This window comes from Cherax quadricarinatus, chromosome 49 (genome assembly GCF_038502225.1).
Source record: "Cherax quadricarinatus isolate ZL_2023a chromosome 49, ASM3850222v1, whole genome shotgun sequence".
NCBI classification, from domain to species: Eukaryota; Metazoa; Arthropoda; class Malacostraca; order Decapoda; family Parastacidae; genus Cherax; species Cherax quadricarinatus.
The window spans coordinates 4,420,067-4,444,014 of NC_091340.1; the positions used below are offsets into that span (position 1 = coordinate 4,420,067).

General features: G+C 45.0%; 1 protein-coding gene across 2 annotated transcripts in view; it reads left to right on the forward strand.

The window, feature by feature from the left end:
- tyn (trynity) overlaps positions 1-23,948 on the forward strand; it is a 216,269-nt gene that overhangs the window by 132,673 nt on the left and 59,648 nt on the right. For both annotated transcript variants that reach the window (XM_070095104.1, XM_070095103.1), the window contains exon 3: positions 12,971-13,103. In XM_070095104.1, the coding sequence (XP_069951205.1) occupies positions 12,971-13,103 (133 nt within the window). The remainder of the gene's footprint in view (positions 1-12,970; positions 13,104-23,948) is intronic.

The window sequence follows — 23,948 nt, forward strand, 5'->3', positions numbered from 1 at the left end:
AAACAATAGAGAAAGGAATCAAACCGTGAAACCTGTAGGAGGTATTTGATTGTACTCTGCGTGTCCAGCGTTCAGATATGCAAGTGTTTTGTGCTTGTCCAGGGATCAGATATGCAAGTGTTTTGTGCTTGTCCAGGGATCAGATATGCGAGTGTTTTGTGCTTGTCCAGGGATCAGATATGGGACCCCAGTGGAAATAAGTAAATTTCTCTAACTTTTTTTTGGCTTATCCTAGGTAATTTACACTATGTATGATTGTTGCACTCATGCGTGTCCAGCGTTCAGGTATCTACCTACCTACCAGGAGGGTGTTCCGGGGGTCAACGCCCCCGTGGCTCAGTTCTTGACCAGGCCCCCTGGTGCGCGAGTATCGTCAACTCGACACGAAAGTATTAAGAATATCTGATCCCCTTATTACCGTGCAGGACGACAACACTTTAATACCTCCCACCTGTGAGCAGGACGACAACACTATTACCGCCCACCTGTGATCAGGACGACAACACTGTAGTACCGCCCACCTGTGAGAATGACCGTCCAAAAATGTCGCGAGGAAGCCAGGGAGGAATCCTGGAGTTTTTTAAGCAATGCCGGAAATTCATGTCATTTAGCGAAATAGAAAGGTACTTACTTCTTGATTTCATAGCTTTAGTAAGCACACAATACCCATCCTGTGGGTGGTAGTCAAAAGATTACAGAGGTACACATTAAGTCAGCGACATAAACTTAAGTATATTTTTCGCAGTGTTGTGAATCAACTTTAACACAAAGAGCAATACAAATAAAGAGTGAAGTATATCCAGTGAAAGAGTTCTGCTTAACATATATTCCCACCACCAAAAGGTATTGCACATTTTTCTGACACTATGTACAGAGCTCAGGAGAAAAGTTGATCCTTAAAGGAAATAAAGTTTAGAGTGAGTGAGGATGAGCACACGCTCGGTTACAACAGTGATGGCACACCTACACAGTGAGATAACTCTGAGTGTGTGCCAGTCAGAGGCACGAGAGGGTCTTGTGGTTTGAGTTGTTCCTGGTAGTGACGTAACGTTTCCCACGCCACCAACTCTTCCTCTGAAAAGGAATCCGCAGCACCTAGCCAACCCGTACTAGGATGATCTATTCGTCCTAGCTTTAAATAACAGTACTTCTAGCTGGCTAAGATAACCCGAAGGATAGTGGTTGTGCACAGTGAGCGCCGAACACAGAACGAACCTCGTCACACCTGCCCAGAGCACCCATGTGTTACCCTCGGAGTATACCACACTCGAGAAGCAAGTTACCGGGCGTCACGGCAAATATAGATCATTTTTCCGTACTTAGCAAAATAGATTTTTTCCCGCACTTAGCAAGGTAAATAAATTCCCCAAGTTAGCAAAATAGATTTTTTTTCCGTAACTATCAGAATTACGAAATGGTGTAACTCGTCCTCATACTGAGAAAACTTGGTGGAAATTCCTCACCACTAGCGCTGTGACGAGATGATCAGCTTAACTGAGATGATCAGCTTAACTGAGATGATCAGCTTAACTGAGATGATCAGCTTAACTGAGATGATCAGCTTAACTGAGATGATCAGCTTAACTGAGATGATCAGCTTAACTGAGATGATCAGCTTAACTGAGATGATCAGCTTAACTGAGATGATCGGCTTAACTGAGATGATCAGCTTAACTGAGATGATCAGCTTAACTGAGATGATCAGCTTAACTGAGATGATCAGCTTAACTGAGATGATCAGCTTAACTGAGATGATCGGCTTAACTGAGATGATCAGCTTAACTGAGATGATCAGCTTAACTGAGATGATCTTAACTGAGATGATCAGCTTAACTGAGATGATCAGCTTAACTGAGATGATCAGCTTAACTGAGATGATCAGCTTAACTGAGATGATCAGCTTAACTGAGATGATCGGCTTAACTGAGATGATCAGCTTAACTGAGATGATCAGCTTAACTGAGATGATCAGCTTAACTGAGATGATCAGCTTAACTGAGATGATCAGCTTAACTGAGATGATCAGCTTAACTGAGATGATCAGCTTAACTGAGATGATAAGCTTAATTGAGATGATCAGCTTAACTGAGATGATCAGCTTAACTGAGATGATCGGCTTAACTGAGATGATCAGCTTAATTGAGATGATCAGCTTAACTGAGATGATCAGCTTAACTGAGATGATCAGCTTAACTGAGATGATCAGCTTAACTGAGATGATCAGCTTAACTGAGATGATCAGCTTAATTGAGATGATCAGCTTAACTGAGATGACCAGCTTAACTGATATGACCAGCTTAACTGAGATGATCAGCTTAACTAAGATGATCAGCTTAACTAAGATGATCAGCTTAACTGAGATGACCAGCTTAACTGAGATGATTAGCTTAACTGAGATGATCAGCTTAACTGAGATGATCAGCTTAACTCACACAGAGTAAGCTACGACTTCCAAAATAATACCGGATGTTTGTCTCAAGTACCGAGCTGCTGAGATAGTTAGCTCATCATGTGATCATCGGGAGTACCAGACGGTGACGAGTTCTGATGGAGCGTCCTCCCACCTGTCAAGCAACTCTAGAAATCACCCGCCTGTTACGCGTTACTAGCTAGACGCCAGAGTATCATCTTCCTGTAGAAAGATTTCTCTATTTGCATTATTGCTTTTTTTCTTTTTTTGACAATCTAAAAGTTTTTTCATCCTTATTACCTATTCTAGGCACTCTTCTTCCTCTTCTTCCTTCCCCTCTGGCCTTCCTTAGCTCACTCCCTGACCACCTAACTCTCTCCCTGACCTCTTAGCTTACTCCTGGACTCCCTAGCTTACTTACTAACCCCCTAGCTCACTCCCTGTGGTATATGATACACACTACTATTACTATCAATACCACAATAATAATAATAATAATAATAATAATAATAATAATAATAATAATAATAATAATAATAATAATAATAATAATAATAATAATAATAATAATTGCCTGCATTACTGTCAAGAGAACACTGCGAGGGTTACCACTGAGAGGGACACCCCGGAAGGTGTTCAGCAGGCGTGAGGTCATCCTAGAGGTTATACGTGTGACCTCCCTCACTCCCTCCCTCCCTCTCTCCCTTCCTTCCCCCCTCCTGTGTAACAGGACAACCTCCTGTGTCTCCACAACCTCTTCTCCTATTATATCGTGTGTTATTTACCGGAGTTTCCTGCGTTCATTTCGTCCACGTTCGTCGTGGTTGAGGAACAGACTAACGCACTTGGTGAGTTGCGTTGGATCGTGCCTCTTCGTTTGTCCAATCAACTCGACTTCTTGCCCTTTCGTTCAACTATTGTCTTAAATTAATAGATTTTTGCCACCGAAGTAGATAGTTCCTTGTGCTCCCCATATCCATCCTGTGGAGGGTAGTGCAGGAGGATGTTGATGCACAAAAGGTCTAGGAACTAGGCCCCGAAACAGTTACACAATGTGTATTTTTCTTTCTATTATTTTTTTTTTTACACACCGGGCATCTCCCATTGAGGTTGTGACTCCAGGTAAGAGAAAACTCAATCACCATCATTCATGCCGTGGCTGTCTTGCCAAAAGTGTGCAGACATTACAGTTTGTGGTGATCCCTTCCTTTCCATCTGTGTACAGGCACTGTACTTTTCACCTCCAGGACTGTAACATCCTCACTCATCCTTCACAGTACAGGCACTGTATTTCCCACCTCCAGAACTTTAACTCCGGTTAACCGGAGTTAAAGTCCTTTATAAATATATATTACCTTGATCACACTCCAACAGCGCCGAAAGTCGTCAAAACCACTTGCCTCCATTTACTCTCCCCACATTTACGTGAATATACAGTATACAAACTTTTCCTGTAAACAACTTACTATTTTTCTTGCTCCAGTATGCCTGTAAATACCGTCTGGTCTCTACGAAATGCATTCCATAAATGTCTGAACATCCTTCAAGCGGACCACAACATCCTGGTCATAATACCAGTGAGTTACTCTCAAATTATAAGACGGTAAATGTGCCTCAAAATTCAGCAATGTTCTCAGCAGTGTATGTACTCAGCAGTGTATGTACCCAGCAGTGTATGTACTCAGCAGTGTACGTACTCAGCAGTGTATGTACTCCCAAATCATAAACTAGAGGCGATAAAAGCCTCATGGAACCCAAAATTCAGCAGTATACGTACTCGGCAGTGTATGTACTCGCAAATATTCAGCAGTATATGTGGATGCGGACAATTCTCGGCTAAGAGTCGCCCTCGAGGACACAACAAGAAAGTAATAACGCTCGGTCACTATCACGAGTACTACAATAAAACAGTAAAAACAGGAATGTGCGACTTTATTGTTGAGAGGAAATAGCAAGATTATTGTGAAGGCAAAAGTGAGGTTGATGGTTGATGGGACGTCAACCTGTGGGTGAACACTGGTTGTTACCACTCTGTGGTTGAACACTGTGGATAAGTAATTCCTGGTACACCACCAGTCATCATACTATCCCTGAACAAGTAGTTCCTGGTACACCACCAGTCATCATACTATCCCTGAACAAGTAGTTCCTGACACACCACCAGTTATCATACTATCCCTGAACAAGTAGTTCCTGGTACGCCACCAGTTATCATACTATCCCTGAACAAGTAGTTCCTGGTACATACTATCCCTGAACAAGTAGTTCCTGACACACCACCAGTCATCATACTATCCCTGAACAAGTAGTTCCTGACACACCACCAGTCATCATACTATCCCTGAACAAGTAGTTCCTGGTACACCACCAGTCATCATACTATCCCTGAACAAGTAGTTCCTGACACACCACCAGTCATCATACTATCCCTGAACAAGTAGTTCCTGACACATCACCAGTCATCATACTATCCCTGAACAAGTAGTTCCTGACACATCACCAGTCATCATACTATCCCTGAACAAGTAGTTCCTGACACATCACCAGTCATCATACTATCCCTGAACAAGTAGTTCCTGACACACCACCAGTCATCATACTATCCCTGAACAAGTAGTTCCTGACACACCACCAGTCATCATACTATCCCTGGACGGTAGTTGCGAGTAGTCAGGAGACACGCCTGTTGGCCACCTTCAACCACAATCTGTGATTACCAGAGCGAGGCTCGAGGTGTGAGGACCGGGGGGGGGGGAAGTGTTAAGGGGGAGGGGTCAGAGTGTTAAGCTCAGCCTCGGGTGGAGGAGGAGTTGGGCTCATCCTCGAGATGGTACTTCACGCACCGTGATCGGTTTTTCTTTTTATAACCCTTAGTTTGCGAAGTGGAACACTGCTCTTGTGTGAGCCTGTCCGTGCATGATCGTACATGTGTGTGTGTGTGTGTGTGTGTGTGTGTGTGTGTGTGTGTGTGTGTGTGTGTGTGTGTGTGTGTGTGTGTGTGTGTGTGTGTGTGTGTGTGTGTGTGTGTGTGTGTGTGTGTGTGTGTGTGTGTGTGTGTGTGTGTGTGTGTGTGTGTGTGTGTGTGTGTGTGTGTGTGTGTGTGTGCGCGTGTGTGTGTGTGTGTGTGTGTGTGTGTGTGTGTGTGTGTGTGTGTGTGTGTGTGTGTGTGTGTGTGTGTGTGTGTGTGTGTGTGTGTGTGTGTGTGTGTGTGTGTGTGTGTGTGTGTGTGTGTGTGTGTGTGTGGTTGTTCTCGGTACGACCATTTAGTTGGTCTTGATTTTAGTCAGACTTTACTGCTCTTGAGAGCCCTGTCGTAGCCAGTCTTTAAGCTGTGTACGTTAAATCTGCCTCCTCATCCAGGTATTCCTCTAACAAGCAAGAAGTTGAAGAAATATTTCAGATATTCCTCTGTGGCTTACTTTCGTTTTTTTTCTTCTATCTTTGGCTTGTTTTTCTTGTTTCCTCTGCCTTTACAATAGTTAAATATCTTGTACGTTGTGATCATGTCTCCCGCAGACCATCTCTTCTTCGATGTCATCAAGTCTCTTCTTTGTGTCTCTCTTCGTTAGTTATCAGCTTCTCTTCTTTATGTCTCTCTTCCTTCGTCATTCCCCTTCCGATAATTATTGTAGATTTCTTCAGTTTTCAATATTTCCTGGAAATAGCCAGACGTTCGCTCCCTGCAGATGTTGCATCCCTAAGAACGAGGGTGATACGTGTCGTATACCTGGCTATGGATGACGCTTCGTTGAGGTCATTGGAAGCTCCGTGGCTGAGTGGTGACAGTATTGAGTCTGGTATATAAATATACCATGGTTCGAGTCCCGGTCCAATATTCAGTATATTCATTCGTTCATTACGAATTAAGTTCGTGGTCCATGTAATCCTGAGATTCTCCAGTCGTGTGACTTTGTAAATGGTCCAAGACGGACCGAAACGTAGTCGTAAGCTCCTCTCTCTCTCTATCTCCTATGTGTGGGTTATTTGTGTATTGTGTGTGTGAGGTAAGTACCTATTGCAATATGTATGGTTTCCCTCTGTTTTCATGCAGGCAGTGGCTGGAGGGTGGGGAGAGAACCTTATGTTATTCTATCCTTGACCCCTACACCTAGATAATACACGATAGTCCTTAATCTAGATAGAAATAGATAGTTCCCTCCAACATAAAACCTCGGTATGGAATCCACAATCCTTCGCCATCTTGCCCGTGTACTCCCATGTACTCCAATGTACTCTCACGTATTCCCTCGACATCATAACCAACAGGAACTGAGACCAATGTTCCCTCTAAGGTGCGCTCATGCACGGATGAGCAGCAGGCAATCGGGTGGCGCGCACTAATTACGGAAGCAGCGCACGTTCCTAGTGAGGGGTGACTCTAGCAGTCTGAGGCGAAGACAAGTGCTGCAATGCCGACCAGTGGTGAAATAGCCACAAGTACAGAGTGGACCTTTATCGAGGCGTCTCATCTGTGGGGAGGCGTCTTCAGCCTGTGGGAACCTTCTTTAGCCTGTGGGGAGGCTTCTTCAGTCTGTGGAGAGGCTTTCTCAGCCTGTGGGGAGGCTTCTTCAGTTTGTGGAGAGGCTTTTTCAGCCTGTGGGGAGGATTCTTCAGCCTGTGGGGAGGCATCTTCAGCCTGTGGGGAGGCGTCTTCAGCCTGTGAGGAGTCTTATTCAGTCTGTGGGGAGGCTCCTTCAGCCTGTGGACAGACTTCTTGAGCCTGTGGACAGACTTCTTGAGCCTGTGAACAGACTTCTTGAGCCTGTGGACAGACTTCTTGAGCCTGTGGACAGACTTCTTGAGCCTGTGGACAGACTTCTTGAGCCTGTGAACAGACTTCTTGAGCCTGTGGACAGACTTCTTGAGCCTGTGAACAGACTTCTTGAGCCTGTGAACAGACTTCTTGAGCCTGTGAACAGACTTCTTGAGCCTGTGGACAGACTTCTTGAGCCTGTGGACAGACTTCTTGAGCCTGTGGACAGACTTCTTGAGCCTGTGGACAGACTTCTTGAGCCTGTGGACAGACTTCTTGAGCCTGTGGACAGACTTCTTGAGCCTGTGGACAGACTTATTGAGCCTGTGGACAGACTTCTTGAGCCTGTGGACAGACTTCTTGAGCCTGTGGACAGACTTCTTGAGCCTGTGGACAGACTTCTTGAGCCTGTGGACAGACTTCTTGAGCCTGTGGACAGACTTCTTGAGCCTGTGAACAGACTTCTTGAGCCTGTGAACAGACTTCTTGAGCCTGTGAACAGACTTCTTGAGCCTGTGGACAGACTTCTTGAGCCTGTGGACAGACTTCTTGAGCCTGTGGACAGACTTCTTGAGCCTGTGGACAGACTTCTTGAGCCTGTGAACAGACTTCTTGAGCCTGTGAACAGACTTCTTGAGCCTGTGAACAGACTTCTTGAGCCTGTGGACAGACTTCTTGAGCCTGTGAACAGACTTCTTCACTGAGGAAAATGCTCACAGACGCAGTATCTGTAAAATTCCTCTCACAACTGGGTTTTGTTGCTTACGAGAATCTGTGGCGGCTTGTATAATTCATATCGAGAGAGTTGCATTGCTTTTTGCCGTGTACTCGCTTCACTTCTGACATATCTACTGTCTGGAGTCATTTTAAAACACGGCGTGTATGTTCCGCAGGGCTGTTAGCTGCCACCAATAGCGTTCGTGCGCGCGTTGATTCGTGCGCATAACATTCATCCCGCGCACGAACAAACAAAAAAAAATAGCAATATTGATTCTGAAATGTTCACCAACAGTCCAAAATATTTTAATCCCTAATACGGTATTTAGAGCTAACTCTCAGCGTGTATACAAGTGGGAGATATACACCTTTTGATGTATATATTATTGCTATTGAATAATTACTATTGGATGGTTGATGACCCTCGTGTCATCAACCTAAATTAAGGACGACAAAACTCACAGTGTATATACGCTAAGGGAAATACAACTGGGTATATCCTGCTGCTGTTAGAGGATGTGTGTCTAGGGTCACACCACATTGAAAGGCAGTGTAGGGGTCACCACAGCGGAGGGTAGTTTGGGGGTCACCACAGCGGAAGGTAGTGTGGGGGTCACACCACATCCCTGCCGTATTCCCACGACCCCAGATAGTTCTGTTAAGTTAGTGTGATAGCATTGTGTGTGTATATATGTGTATGTGTGTGTGCATGTGTGTGTGTGTGTTTCTGTTCAACGTTCCTATCGTCAGAAGCGTTGAATGACCTTCAGGTCAAAGTTCTTAGTAAATTGAACACGTCTGTCTCTTCCACGACCTCCAACAACAGTCAAGTAGTCTCTCAGGTCACAGTCAAGTAGTCTCTCAGGTCACAGTCAAGTAGTCTCTCAGGTCACAGTCAAGTAGTCTCTCAGGTCACAGTCAAGTAGTCTCTCAGGTCACAGTCAAGTAGTCTCTCAGGTCACAGTCAAGTAGTCTCTCAGGTCACAGTCAAGTAGTATCTCAGGTCACAGTCAAGTAGTCTCTCAGGTCACAGTCAAGTAGTCTCTCAGGTCACAGTCAAGTAGTCTCTCAGGACACAGTCAAGTAGTCTCTCAGGTCACAGTCAAGTAGTCTCTCAGGTCACAGTCAAGTAGTCTCTCAGGTCACAGTCAAGTAGTCTCTCAGGACACAGTCAAGTAGTCTCTCAGGTCACAGTCAAGTAGTCTCTCAGGTCACAGTCAAGTAGTCTCTCAGGTCACAGTCAAGTAGTCTCTCAGGTCACAGTCAAGTAATCTCTCAGGTCACAGTCAAGTAGTCTCTCAGGTCACAGTCAAGTAGTCTCTCAGGTCACAGTCAAGTAGTCTCTCAGGTCACAGTCAAGTAGTCTCTCAGGTCACAGTCAAGTAGTCTCTCAGGACACAGTCAAGTAGTCTCTCAGGACACAGTCAAGTAGTCTCAGGACACAGTCAAGTAGTCTCTCAGGTCACAGTCAAGTAGTCTCTCAGGACACAGTCAAGTAGTCTCTCAGGACACAGTCAAGTAGTCTCTCAGGACACAGTCAAGTAGTCTCAGGACACAGTCAAGTAGTCTCTCAGGACACAGTCAAGTAGTCTCTCAGGACACAGTCAAGTAGTCTCTCAGGACACAGTCAAGTAGTCTCTCAGGACACAGTCAAGTAGTCTCTCAGGTCACAGTCAAGTAGTCTCTCAGGACACAGTCAAGTAGTCTCTCAGGACACAGTCAAGTAGTCTCAGGACACAGTCAAGTAGTCTCTCAGGACACAGTCAAGTAGTCTCTCAGGTCACAGTCAAGTAGTCTCTCAGGACACAGTCAAGTAGTCTCTCAGGACACAGTCAAGTAGTCTCAGGACACAGTCAAGTAGTCTCTCAGGACACAGTCAAGTAGTCTCTCAGGACACAGTCAAGTAGTCTCTCAGGACACAGTCAAGTAGTCTCTCAGGTCACAGTCAAGTAGTCTCTCAGGACACAGTCAAGTAGTCTCTCAGGACACAGTCAAGTAGTCTCAGGACACAGTCAAGTAGTCTCTCAGGACACAGTCAAGTAGTCTCTCAGGACACAGTCAAGTAGTCTCTCAGGACACAGTCAAGTAGTCTCTCAGGACACAGTCAAGTAGTCTCTCAGGACACAGTCAAGTAGTCTCAGGACACAGTCAAGTAGTCTCTCAGGACACAGTCAAGTAGTCTCTCAGGACACAGTCAAGTAGTCTCTCAGGACACAGTCAAGTAGTCTCCAGGACACAGTCAAGTAGTCTCTCAGGTCACAGTCAAGTAGTCTCTCAGGTCACAGTCAAGTAGTCTCTCAGGTCACAGTCAAGTAGTCTCTCAGGACACAGTCAAGTAGTCTCTCAGGACACAGTCAAGTAGTCTCTCAGGACACAGTCAAGTAGTCTCTCAGGACACAGTCAAGTAGTCTCAGGTCACAGTCAAGTAGTCTCTCAGGACACAGTCAAGTAGTCTCTCAGGACACAGTCAAGTAGTCTCTCAGGACACAGTCAAGTAGTCTCTCAGGACACAGTCAAGTAGTCTCTCAGGACACAGTCAAGTAGTCTCTCAGGACACAGTCAAGTAGTCTCAGGTCACAGTCAAGTAGTCTCTCAGGACACAGTCAAGTAGTCTCTCAGGACACAGTCAAGTAGTCTCTCAGGTCACAGTCAAGTAGTCTCTCAGGTCACAGTCAAGTAGTCTCTCAGGACACAGTCAAGTAGTCTCTCAGGACACAGTCAAGTAGTCTCAGGACACAGTCAAGTAGTCTCTCAGGACACAGTCAAGTAGTCTCTCAGGACACAGTCAAGTAGTCTCTCAGGACACAGTCAAGTAGTCTCAGGACACAGTCAAGTAGTCTCTCAGGACACAGTCAAGTAGTCTCTCAGGACACAGTCAAGTAGTCTCTCAGGACACAGTCAAGTAGTCTCTCAGGACACAGTCAAGTAGTCTCAGGACACAGTCAAGTAGTCTCTCAGGACACAGTCAAGTAGTCTCTCAGGACACAGTCAAGTAGTCTCAGGACACAGTCAAGTAGTCTCTCAGGACACAGTCAAGTAGTCTCTCAGGACACAGTCAAGTAGTCTCTCAGGACACAGTCAAGTAGTCTCTCAGGACACAGTCAAGTAGTCTCTCAGGTCACAGTCAAGTAGTCTCTCAGGACACAGTCAAGTAGTCTCTCAGGACACAGTCAAGTAGTCTCTCAGGACACAGTCAAGTAGTCTCTCAGGACACAGTCAAGTAGTCTCAGGTCACAGTCAAGTAGTCTCTCAGGACACAGTCAAGTAGTCTCTCAGGACACAGTCAAGTAGTCTCTCAGGACACAGTCAAGTAGTCTCTCAGGACACAGTCAAGTAGTCTCTCAGGACACAGTCAAGTAGTCTCTCAGGACACAGTCAAGTAGTCTCAGGTCACAGTCAAGTAGTCTCTCAGGACACAGTCAAGTAGTCTCTCAGGACACAGTCAAGTAGTCTCAGGACACAGTCAAGTAGTCTCTCAGGACACAGTCAAGTAGTCTCTCAGGACACAGTCAAGTAGTCTCTCAGGACACAGTCAAGTAGTCTCTCAGGACACAGTCAAGTAGTCTCTCAGGACACAGTCAAGTAGTCTCAGGACACAGTCAGGACACAGTCAAGTAGTCTCTCAGGACACAGTCAAGTAGTCTCTCAGGACACAGTCAAGTAGTCTCAGGACACAGTCAAGTAGTCTCAGGACACAGTCAAGTAGTCTCAGGACACAGTCAATTAGTCTCAGGACACAGTCAAGTAGTCTCAGGACACAGTCAAGTAGTCTCTCAGGACACAGTCAAGTAGTCTCTCAGGACACAGTCAAGTAGTCTCAGGACACAGTCAAGTAGTCTCAGGACACAGTCAAGTAGTCTCAGGACACAGTCAAGTAGTCTCAGGACACAGTCAAGTAGTCTCAGGACACAGTCAAGTAGTCTCAGGACACAGTCAAGTAGTCTCAGGACACAGTCAAGTAGTCTCTCAGGACACAGTCAAGTAGTCTCTCAGGACACAGTCAAGTAGTCTCTCAGGACACAGTCAAGTAGTCTCAGGACACAGTCAAGTAGTCTCAGGACACAGTCAAGTAGTCTCTCAGGACACAGTCAAGTAGTCTCAGGACACAGTCAAGTAGTCTCAGGACACAGTCAAGTAGTCTCAGGACACAGTCAATTAGTCTCAGGACACAGTCAAGTAGTCTCAGGACACAGTCAAGTAGTCTCTCAGGACACAGTCAAGTAGTCTCTCAGGACACAGTCAAGTAGTCTCAGGACACAGTCAAGTAGTCTCAGGACACAGTCAAGTAGTCTCAGGACACAGTCAAGTAGTCTCAGGACACAGTCAAGTAGTCTCAGGACACAGTCAAGTAGTCTCAGGACACAGTCAAGTAGTCTCAGGACACAGTCAAGTAGTCTCTCAGGACACAGTCAAGTAGTCTCAGGACACAGTCAAGTAGTCTCTCAGGACACAGTCAAGTAGTCTCAGGACACAGTCAAGTAGTCTCAGGACACAGTCAAGTAGTCTCAGGAAACAGTCAAGTAGTCTCTCAGGACACAGTCAAGTAGTCTCAGGACACAGTCAAGTAGTCTCAGGACACAGTCAAGTAGTCTCTCAGGACACAGTCAAGTAGTCTCAGGACACAGTCAAGTAGTCTTAGGACACAGTCAAGTAGTCTCAGGACACAGTCAAGTAGTCTCAGGACACAGTCAAGTAGTCTCAGGACACAGTCAAGTAGTCTCAGGACACATAAACATGTGGAAGAATAAGTACATGTGTGCAACATTTGGGCATCCAGTGGACTGACTCCAGGAGAAGGTTTCGGAGGTCAACGCCCCCGCGGCCCGATCTGTAACCAGACCAGAATATTATTATAATCATGACTGAGCCCTAAACCCAATGGAATGAATAAAATTTGATAAGGCGCATTTGCAACACTTGGCTATTTTTATTCCCCAATATCAAGATAACTAAATGTTGCAAGTCTATCTTATTTATCAACATGTTGCTATTGTTTGCTATCAAATTTACGAATAGAATTGTTTGTCTGACCTTTGTTTTGTGTCGTTATGTTTATGTTGATTTTGATAGTTGTCGTTTTTATTTTAAAGGTGAAACCGCGTTTGAGAAGCTTACTGAGCTGGACTACCGAGGCTCCACCTACTACACTATCAGGAACCTGTCGCTGTGGGAGTGTCAGGGATGGTGCCGTGAGGAGCCAGAGTGCGCAGCTGCCTCGTTCAGGTAAGCCGCAGCTGCAGTTGTAGTAGTAGATGTAGTAACTGCAGCAGTAGCTCCAGCAGCAACTGTAGCCATTGCCCCGGCAGTAACAGCAGTAGCAACATCAGTACAGGCAGTAACAGCAGTAACAACAGTAACAACATCACTACAGGCAGTAACAGCAGTAACAACATCAGTACAGGCAGTAACAGCAGTAGCAACATCAGTACAGGCAGTAACAGCAGTAGCAACATCAGTACAGGCAGTAACAACAGTAACAACAGTAACAACATCACTACAGGCAGTAACAGCAGTAACAACATCAGTACAGGCAGTAACAGCAGTAGCAACATCAGTACAGGCAGTAACAGCAGTAGCAACATCAGTACAGGCAGTAACAGCAGTAACAACATCAGTACAGGCAGTAACAGCAGTAACAACATCACTACAGGCAGTAACAGCAGTAACAACATCACTACAGGCAGTAACAGCAGTAACAACATCACTACAGGCAGTAACAGCAGTAGCAACATCAGTACAGGCAGTAACAGCAGTAGCAACATCAGTACAGGCAGTAACAGCAGTAGCAACATCAGTACAGGCAGTAACAGCAGTAACAACATCAGTACAGGCAGTAACAGCAGTAGCAACATCAGTACAGGCAGTAACAGCAGTAGCAACATCAGTACAGGCAGTAACAACAGTAACAACAGTAACAACATCACTACAGGCAGTAACAGCAGTAACAACATCAGTACAGGCAGTAACAGCAGTAGCAACATCAGTACAGGCAGTAACAGCAGTAGCAACATCAGTACAGGCAGTAACAGCAGTAACAACATCAGTACAGGCAGTAACAGCAGTAACAACATCACTACAGGCAGTAACAGCAGTAACAACATCAGTACAGGCAGTAACAACAGTAACAACATCACTACAGGCAGTAACAGCAGTAACAACATCACTACAGGCAGTAACAGCAGTAGCAACATCAGTACAGGCAGTAACAGCAGTAACAACAGTAACAACATCACTACAGGCAGTAACAGCAGTAACAACATCAGTACAGGCAGTAACAGCAGTAGCAACATCAGTACAGGCAGTAACAGCAGTAACAACATCAGTACAGTCAGTAACAGCAGTAACAACATCAGTACAGTCAGTAACAGCAGTAACAACATCAGTACAGTCAGTAACAGCAGTAGCAACATCAGTACAGTCAGTAACAGCAGTAGCAACATCAGTACAGTCAGTAACAGCAGTAGCAACATCAGTACAGTCAGTAACAGCAGTAACAACATCAGTACAGGCAGTAGCAGCAGTAGCAACATCAGTACAGGCAGTAACAGCAGTAACAACATCAGTACAGGCAGTAACAGCAGTAGCAACATCAGTACAGGCAGTAACAGCAGTAGCAACATCAGTACAGGCAGTAACAGCAGTAGCAACATCAGTACAGGCAGTAACAGCAGTAGCAACATCAGTACAGGCAGTAACAGCAGTAGCAACATCAGTACAGGCAGTAACAGCAGTAACAACATCAGTACAGGCAGTAACAGCAGTAACAACAGTAACAACATCACTACAGGCAGTAACAGCAGTAACAACATCAGTACAGGCAGTAACAGCAGTAGCAACATCAGTACAGGCAGTAACAGCAGTAGCAACATCAGTACAGGCAGTAACAGCAGTAACAACAGTAACAACATCACTACAGGCAGTAACAGCAGTAACAACATCAGTACAGGCAGTAACAGCAGTAGCAACATCAGTACAGGCAGTAACAGCAGTAGCAACATCAGTACAGGCAGTAACAACATCAGTACAGGCAGTAACAGCAGTAGCAACATCAGTACAGGCAGTAACAGCAGTAGCAACATCAGTACAGGCAGTAACAGCAGTAGCAACATCAGTACAGGCAGTAACAGCAGTAACAACATCAGTACAGGCAGTAACAGCAGTAACAACATCAGTACAGTCAGTAACAGCAGTAACAACATCAGTACAGGCAGTAACAGCAGTAACAACATCAGTACAGGCAGTAACAGCAGTAACAACATCAGTACAGGCAGTAACAACATCAGTACAGGCAGTAACAGCAGTAACAACATCAGTACAGGCAGTAACAGCAGTAACAACATCAGTACAGTCAGTAACAGCAGTAACAACATCAGTACAGGCAGTAACAGCAGTAACAACATCAGTACAGGCAGTAACAGCAGTAACAACATCAGTACAGGCAGTAACAACATCAGTACAGGCAGTAACAGCAGTAACAACATCAGTACAGGCAGTAACAGCAGTAACAACATCAGTACAGGCAGTAACAGCAGTAACAACATCAGTACAGGCAGTAACAGCAGTAACAACATCAGTACAGGCAGTAACAGCAGTAACAACATCAGTACAGGCAGTAACAGCAGTAGCAACATCAGTACAGGCAGTAACAACATCAGTACAGGCAGTAACAGCAGTAACAACATCAGTACAGGCAGTAACAACATCAGTACAGGCAGTAACAGCAGTAACAACATCAGTACAGGCAGTAACAGCAGTAGCAACATCAGTACAGGCAGTAACAGCAGTAGCAACATCAGTACAGGCAGTAACAACATCAGTACAGGCAGTAACAGCAGTAGCAACATCAGTACAGGCAGTAACAACATCAGTACAGGCAGTAACAACATCAGTACAGGCAGTAACAGCAGTAGCAACATCAGTACAGGCAGTAACAACATCAGTACAGGCAGTAACAGCAGTAGCAACATCAGTACAGGCAGTAACAACATCAGTACAGGCAGTAACAGCAGTAACAACATCAGTACAGGCAGTAACAGCAGTAACAACATCAGTACAGTCAGTAACAGCAGTAACAACATCAGTACAGGCAGTAACAGCAGTAACAACATCAGTACAGTCAGTAACAGCAGTAACAACATCAGTACAGGCAGTAACAACATCAGTACAGGCAGTAACAGCAGTAACAACATCAGTACAGGCAGTAACAGCAGTAACAACATCAGTACAGGCAGTAACAACATCAGTACAGGCAGTAACAGCAGTAACAACATCAGTACAGGCAGTAACAGCAGTAACAACATCAGTACAGTCAGTAACAGCAGTAACAACATCAGTACAGGCAGTAACAGCAGTAACAACATCAGTACAGGCAGTAACAGCAGTAACAACATCAGTACAGGCAGTAACAGCAGTAACAACATCAGTACAGGCAGTAACAACATCAGTACAGGCAGTAACAGCAGTAACAACATCAGTACAGTCAGTAACAGCAGTAACAACATCAGTACAGGCAGTAACAGCAGTAGCAACATCAGTACAGTCAGTAACAGCAGTAACAACATCACTACAGTCAGTAACAGCAGTAGCAACATCAGTACAGTCAGTAACAGCAGTAGCAACATCAGTACAGGCAGTAACAGCAGTAGCAACATCAGTACAGGCAGTAACAGCAGTAGCAACATCAGTACAGTCAGTAACAGCAGTAACAACATCAGTACAGTCAGTAACAGCAGTAACAACATCAGTACAGTCAGTAACAGCAGTAGCAACATCAGTACAGTCAGTAACAGCAGTAGCAACATCAGTACAGTCAGTAACAGCAGTAGCAACATCAGTACAGTCAGTAACAGCAGTAGCAACATCACTACAGGCAGTAACAGCAGTAGCAACATCAGTACAGTCAGTAACAGCAGTAGCAACATCAGTACAGGCAGTAACAGCAGTAGCAACATCAGTACAGTCAGTAACAGCAGTAGCAACATCAGTACAGGCAGTAACAGCAGTAGCAACATCAGTACAGTCAGTAACAGCAGTAACAACATCAGTACAGGCAGTAACAGCAGTAGCAACATCAGTACAGGCAGTAACAGCAGTAACAACAGTAACAACATCACTACAGGCAGTAACAGCAGTAGCAACATCAGTACAGGCAGTAACAGCAGTAGCAACATCAGTACAGGCAGTAACAGCAGTAGCAACATCAGTACAGGCAGTAACAGCAGTAACAACATCAGTACAGGCAGTAACAGCAGTAGCAACATCAGTACAGGCAGTAACAGCAGTAACAACATCAGTACAGGCAGTAACAGCAGTAGCAACATCAGTACAGGCAGTAACAGCAGTAGCAACATCAGTACAGGCAGTAACAGCAGTAACAACATCAGTACAGGCAGTAACAGCAGTAACAACATCAGTACAGGCAGTAACAGCAGTAACAACATCAGTACAGGCAGTAACAGCAGTAACAACATCAGTACAGGCAGTAACAGCAGTAACAACATCAGTACAGGCAGTAACAGCAGTAGCAACATCAGTACAGGCAGTAACAGCAGTAACAACAGTAACAACATCACTACAGGCAGTAACAGCAGTAACAACATCAGTACAGGCAGTAACAGCAGTAACAACATCAGTACAGGCAGTAACAGCAGTAACAACATCAGTACAGGCAGTAACAGCAGTAACAACATCAGTACAGGCAGTAACAGCAGTAACAACATCAGTACAGGCAGTAACAGCAGTAACAACATCAGTACAGTCAGTAACAGCAGTAGCAACATCAGTACAGGCAGTAACAGCAGTAACAACATCAGTACAGGCAGTAACAGCAGTAACAACATCAGTACAGGCAGTAGCAACATCAGTACAGGCAGTAACAGCAGTAACAACATCAGTACAGGCAGTAACAGCAGTAACAACATCAGTACAGGCAGTAACAGCAGTAACAACATCAGTACAGGCAGTAGCAACATCAGTACAGGCAGTAACAGCAGTAACAACATCAGTACAGGCAGTAACAGCAGTAACAACATCAGTACAGGCAGTAACAGCAGTAGCAACATCAGTACAGGCAGTAACAGCAGTAACAACATCAGTACAGGCAGTAACAGCAGTAGCAACATCAGTACAGGCAGTAACAGCAGTAGCAACATCAGTACAGGCAGTAACAGCAGTAGCAACATCACTACAGGCAGTAGCAACATCAGTACAGGCAGTAACAGCAGTAACAACATCAGTACAGGCAGTAACAGCAGTAACAACATCAGTACAGGCAGTAACAGCAGTAGCAACATCACTACAGGCAGTAACAACATCAGTACAGGCAGTAGCAACATCAGTACAGGCAGTAACAGCAGTATCAACATCAGTACAGGCAGTAACAGCAGTAACAACATCAGTACAGGCAGTAACAGCAGTAACAACATCAGTACAGGCAGTAACAGCAGTAACAACATCAGTACAGGCAGTAACAGCAGTAGCAACATCAGTACAGGCAGTAACAGCAGTAGCAACATCAGTACAGGCAGTAACAGCAGTAACAACATCAGTACAGGCAGTAACAGCAGTAGCAACATCAGTACAGGCAGTAACAGCAGTAGCAACATCAGTACAGGCAGTAACAGCAGTAACAACATCAGTACAGGCAGTAACAGCAGTAACAACATCAGTACAGGCAGTAACAGCAGTAGCAACATCAGTACAGGCAGTAACAGCAGTAACAACATCAGTACAGGCAGTAGCAGCAGTAGCAACATCAGTACAGGCAGTAACAGCAGTAGCAACATCAGTACAGGCAGTAGCAACATCAGTACAGGCAGTAACAGCAGTAGCAACATCAGTACAGGCAGTAACAGCAGTAGCAACATCAGTACAGGCAGTAACAGCAGTAGCAACATCAGTACAGTCAGTAACAGCAGTAACAACATCAGTACAGTCAGTAACAGCAGTAACAACATCAGTACAGGCAGTAACAGCAGTAACAACATCAGTACAGGCAGTAACAGCAGTAGCAACATCAGTACAGGCAGTAACAGCAGTAACAACATCAGTACAGGCAGTAACAGCAGTAACAACATCAGTACAGGCAGTAACAGCAGTAGCAACATCAGTACAGGCAGTAACAGCAGTAGCAACATCAGTACAGGCAGTAGCAACATCAGTACAGGCAGTAGCAACATCAGTACAGGCAGTAGCAACATCAGTACAGTCAGTAACAGCAGTAGCAACATCAGTACAGGCAGTAACAGCAGTAACAACATCAGTACAGGCAGTAACAGCAGTAGCAACATCAGTACAGGCAGTAACAGCAGTAACAACATCAGTACAGGCAGTAACAGCAGTAGCAACATCAGTACAGGCAGTAACAGCAGTAGCAACATCAGTACAGGCAGTAGCAACATCAGTACAGGCAGTAACAGCAGTAGCAACATCAGTACAGGCAGTAGCAACATCAGTACAGGCAGTAACAGCAGTAACAACATCAGTACAGTCAGTAACAGCAGTAACAACATCAGTACAGGCAGTAACAGCAGTAACAACATCAGTACAGGCAGTAGCAACATCAGTACAGGCAGTAGCAACATCAGTACAGGCAGTAACAGCAGTAGCAACATCAGTACAGGCAGTAGCAACATCAGTACAGGCAGTAACAGCAGTAGCAACATCAGTACAGGCAGTAGCAACATCAGTACAGGCAGTAACAGCAGTAACAACATCAGTACAGGCAGTAACAGCAGTAACAACATCAGTACAGGCAGTAACAGCAGTAACAACATCAGTACAGGCAGTAACAGCAGTAACAACATCAGTACAGGCAGTAACAGCAGTAACAACATCAGTACAGGCAGTAACAGCAGTAACAACATCAGTACAGGCAGTAACAGCAGTAGCAACATCAGTACAGGCAGTAACAGCAGTAACAACATCAGTACAGGCAGTAACAGCAGTAGCAACATCACTACAGGCAGTAACAGCAGTAGCAACATCAGTACAGGCAGTAACAGCAGTAGCAACATCACTACAGGCAGTAACAGCAGTAGCAACATCACTACAGGCAGTAACAGCAGTAGCAACATCAGTACAGGCAGTAACAGCAGTAGCAACATCACTACAGGCAGTAACAGCAGTAGCAACATCAGTACAGGCAGTAACAGCAGTAGCAACATCACTACAGGCAGTAACAGCAGTAGCAACATCACTACAGGCAGTAACAGCAGTAGCAACATCACTACAGGCAGTAACAGCAGTAGCAACATCACTACAGGCAGTAACAGCAGTAGCAACATCACTACAGGCAGTAACAGCAGTAGCAACATCACTACAGGCAGTAACAGCAGTAGCAACATCACTACAGGCAGTAACAGCAGTAGCAACATCACTACAGGCAGTAACAGCAGTAGCAACATCAGTACAGGCAGTAACAGCAGTAGCAACATCACTACAGGCAGTAACAGCAGTAGCAACATCACTACAGGCAGTAACAGCAGTAGCAACATCAGTACAGGCAGTAACAGCAGTAGCAACATCAGTACAGGCAGTAACAGCAGTAACAACATCAGTACAGGCAGTAACAGCAGTAACAACATCAGTACAGGCAGTAACAGCAGTAACAACATCAGTACAGGCAGTAACAGCAGTAACAACATCAGTACAGGCAGTAACAGCAGTAACAACATCAGTACAGGCAGTAACAGCAGTAACAACATCAGTACAGTCAGTAACAGCAGTAGCAACATCAGTACAGGCAGTAACAACATCAGTACAGGCAGTAACAGCAGTAACAACATCAGTACAGTCAGTAACAGCAGTAGCAACATCAGTACAGGCAGTAACAACATCAGTACAGGCAGTAACAGCAGTAACAACATCAGTACAGGCAGTAACAGCAGTAACAACATCAGTACAGGCAGTAACAGCAGTAACAACATCAGTACAGGCAGTAACAGCAGTAACAACATCAGTAAAGGCAGTAACAGCAGTAGCAACATCACTACAGGCAGTAACAGCAGTAACAACATCACTACAGGCAGTAACAGCAGTAGCAACATCAGTACAGGCAGTAACAGCAGTAGCAACATCAGTACAGGCAGTAACAGCAGTAACAACATCACTACAGGCAGTAACAGCAGTAGCAACATCAGTACAGGCAGTAACAGCAGTAGCAACATCACTACAGGCAGTAACAGCAGTAACAACATCACTACAGGCAGTAACAGCAGTAGCAACATCAGTACAGGCAGTAGCAACATCAGTACAGGCAGTAACAGCAGTAGCAACATCACTACAGGCAGTAACAGCAGTAACAACATCAGTACAGGCAGTAACAGCAGTAACAACATCAGTACAGGCAGTAGCAACATCAGTACAGGCAGTAACAGCAGTAGCAACATCACTACAGGCAGTAACAGCAGTAGCAACATCAGTACAGGCAGTAACAGCAGTAACAACATCAGTACAGGCAGTAGCAACATCACTACAGGCAGTAACAGCAGTAGCAACATCAGTACAGGCAGTAGCAACATCAGTACAGTCAGTAGCAGCAGTAACAACATCAGTACAGGCAGTAGCAACATCAGTACAGGCAGTAACAGCAGTAGCAACATCAGTACAGGCAGTAACAGCAGTAGCAACATCACTACAGGCAGTAACAGCAGTAGCAACATCAGTACAGGCAGTAGCAACATCAGTACAGGCAGTAACAGCAGTAACAACATCACTACAGGCAGTAACAGCAGTAACAACATCAGTACAGGCAGTAACAGCAGTAACAACATCAGTACAGTCAGTAACAGCAGTAACAACATCACTACAGGCAGTAACAGCAGTAGCAACATCAGTACAGGCAGTAACAGCAGTAACAACATCAGTACAGGCAGTAACACCAGTAACAACATCAGTACAGGCAGTAACAGCAGTAACAGCAGTAACAACATCACTACAGGCAGTAACAGCAGTAACAACATCAGTACAGGCAGTAGCAACATCAGTACAGTCAGTAACAGCAGTAGCAACATCAGTACAGGCAGTAACAGCAGTAACAACATCAGTACAGTCAGTAACAGCAGTAACAACATCAGTACAGTCAGTAACAGCAGTAACAACATCAGTACAGGCAGTAACAGCAGTAACAACATCAGTACAGGCAGTAACAGCAGTAGCAACATCAGTACAGGCAGTAACAGCAGTAACAACATCAGTACAGGCAGTAACAGCAGTAACAACATCAGTACAGGCAGTAACAGCAGTAACAACATCACTACAGGCAGTAACAGCAGTAGCAACATCAGTACAGTCAGTAACAGCAGTAACAACATCAGTACAGGCAGTAACAGCAGTAACAACATCAGTACAGGCAGTAGCAACATCAGTACAGTCAGTAACAGCAGTAGCAACATCAGTACAGGCAGTAACAGCAGTAGCAACATCAGTACAGGCAGTAACAGCAGTAACAACATCAGTACAGGCAGTAACAGCAGTAGCAACATCAGTACAGGCAGTAACAGCAGTAACAACATCAGTACAGGCAGTAACAGCAGTAACAACATCAGTACAGGCAGTAACAGCAGTAGCAACATCAGTACAGGCAGTAACAGCAGTAACAACATCAGTACAGGCAGTAACAGCAGTAACAACATCAGTACAGGCAGTAACAGCAGTAGCAACATCAGTACAGGCAGTAACAGCAGTAACAACATCAGTACAGGCAGTAACAGCAGTAACAACATCAGTACAGGCAGTAACAGCAGTAACAACATCAGTACAGGCAGTAACAGCAGTAGCAACATCAGTACAGTCAGTAACAGCAGTAACAACATCAGTACAGTCAGTAACAGCAGTAGCAACATCAGTACAGTCAGTAACAGCAGTAACAACATCAGTACAGTCAGTAACAGCAGTAACAACATCAGTACAGTCAGTAACAGCAGTAACAACATCACTACAGTCAGTAACAGCAGTAGCAACATCAGTACAGGCAGTAACAGCAGTAACAACATCAGTACAGGCAGTAACAGCAGTAGCAACATCAGTACAGGCAGTAACAGCAGTAACAACATCAGTACAGTCAGTAACAGCAGTAACAACATCACTACAGTCAGTAACAGCAGTAACAACATCAGTACAGGCAGTAACAGCAGTAACAACATCAGTACAGGCAGTAACAGCAGTAGCAACATCACTACAGGCAGTAACAGCAGTAACAACATCAGTACAGGCAGTAACAGCAGTAGCAACATCAGTACAGGCAGTAACAGCAGTAACAACATCAGTACAGGCAGTAACAGCAGTAACAACATCAGTACAGGCAGTAACAGCAGTAACAACATCAGTACAGGCAGTAACAGCAGTAGCAACATCAGTACAGGCAGTAACAGCAGTAGCAACATCAGTACAGGCAGTAGCAACATCAGTACAGGCAGTAACAGCAGTAACAACATCAGTACAGGCAGTAACAGCAGTAGCAACATCAGTACAGTCAGTAACAGCAGTAGCAACATCAGTACAGGCAGTAACAACATCAGTACAGTCAGTAACAGCAGTAACAACATCAGTACAGGCAGTAACAGCAGTAGCAACATCAGTACAGGCAGTAACAGCAGTAGCAACATCAGTACAGGCAGTAACAACATCAGTACAGTCAGTAACAGCAGTAACAACATCAGTACAGGCAGTAACAGCAGTAACAACATCAGTACAGGCAGTAACAGCAGTAACAACATCAGTACAGGCAGTAACAGCAGTAACAACATCAGTACAGGCAGTAACAGAACAGCAGTAACAACATCACTACAGTCAGTAACAGCAGTAGCAACATCAGTACAGTCAGTAACAGCAGTAGCAACATCACTACAGGCAGTAACAGCAGTAACAACATCAATACAGGCAGTAACAGCAGTAACAACATCAGTACAGGCAGTAACAGCAGTAACAACATCAGTACAGTCAGTAACAGCAGTAACAACATCAGTACAGTCAGTAACAGCAGTAACAACATCAGTACAGGCAGTAACAGCAGTAACAACATCAGTACAGTCAGTAACAGCAGTAGCAACATCAGTACAGGCAGTAACA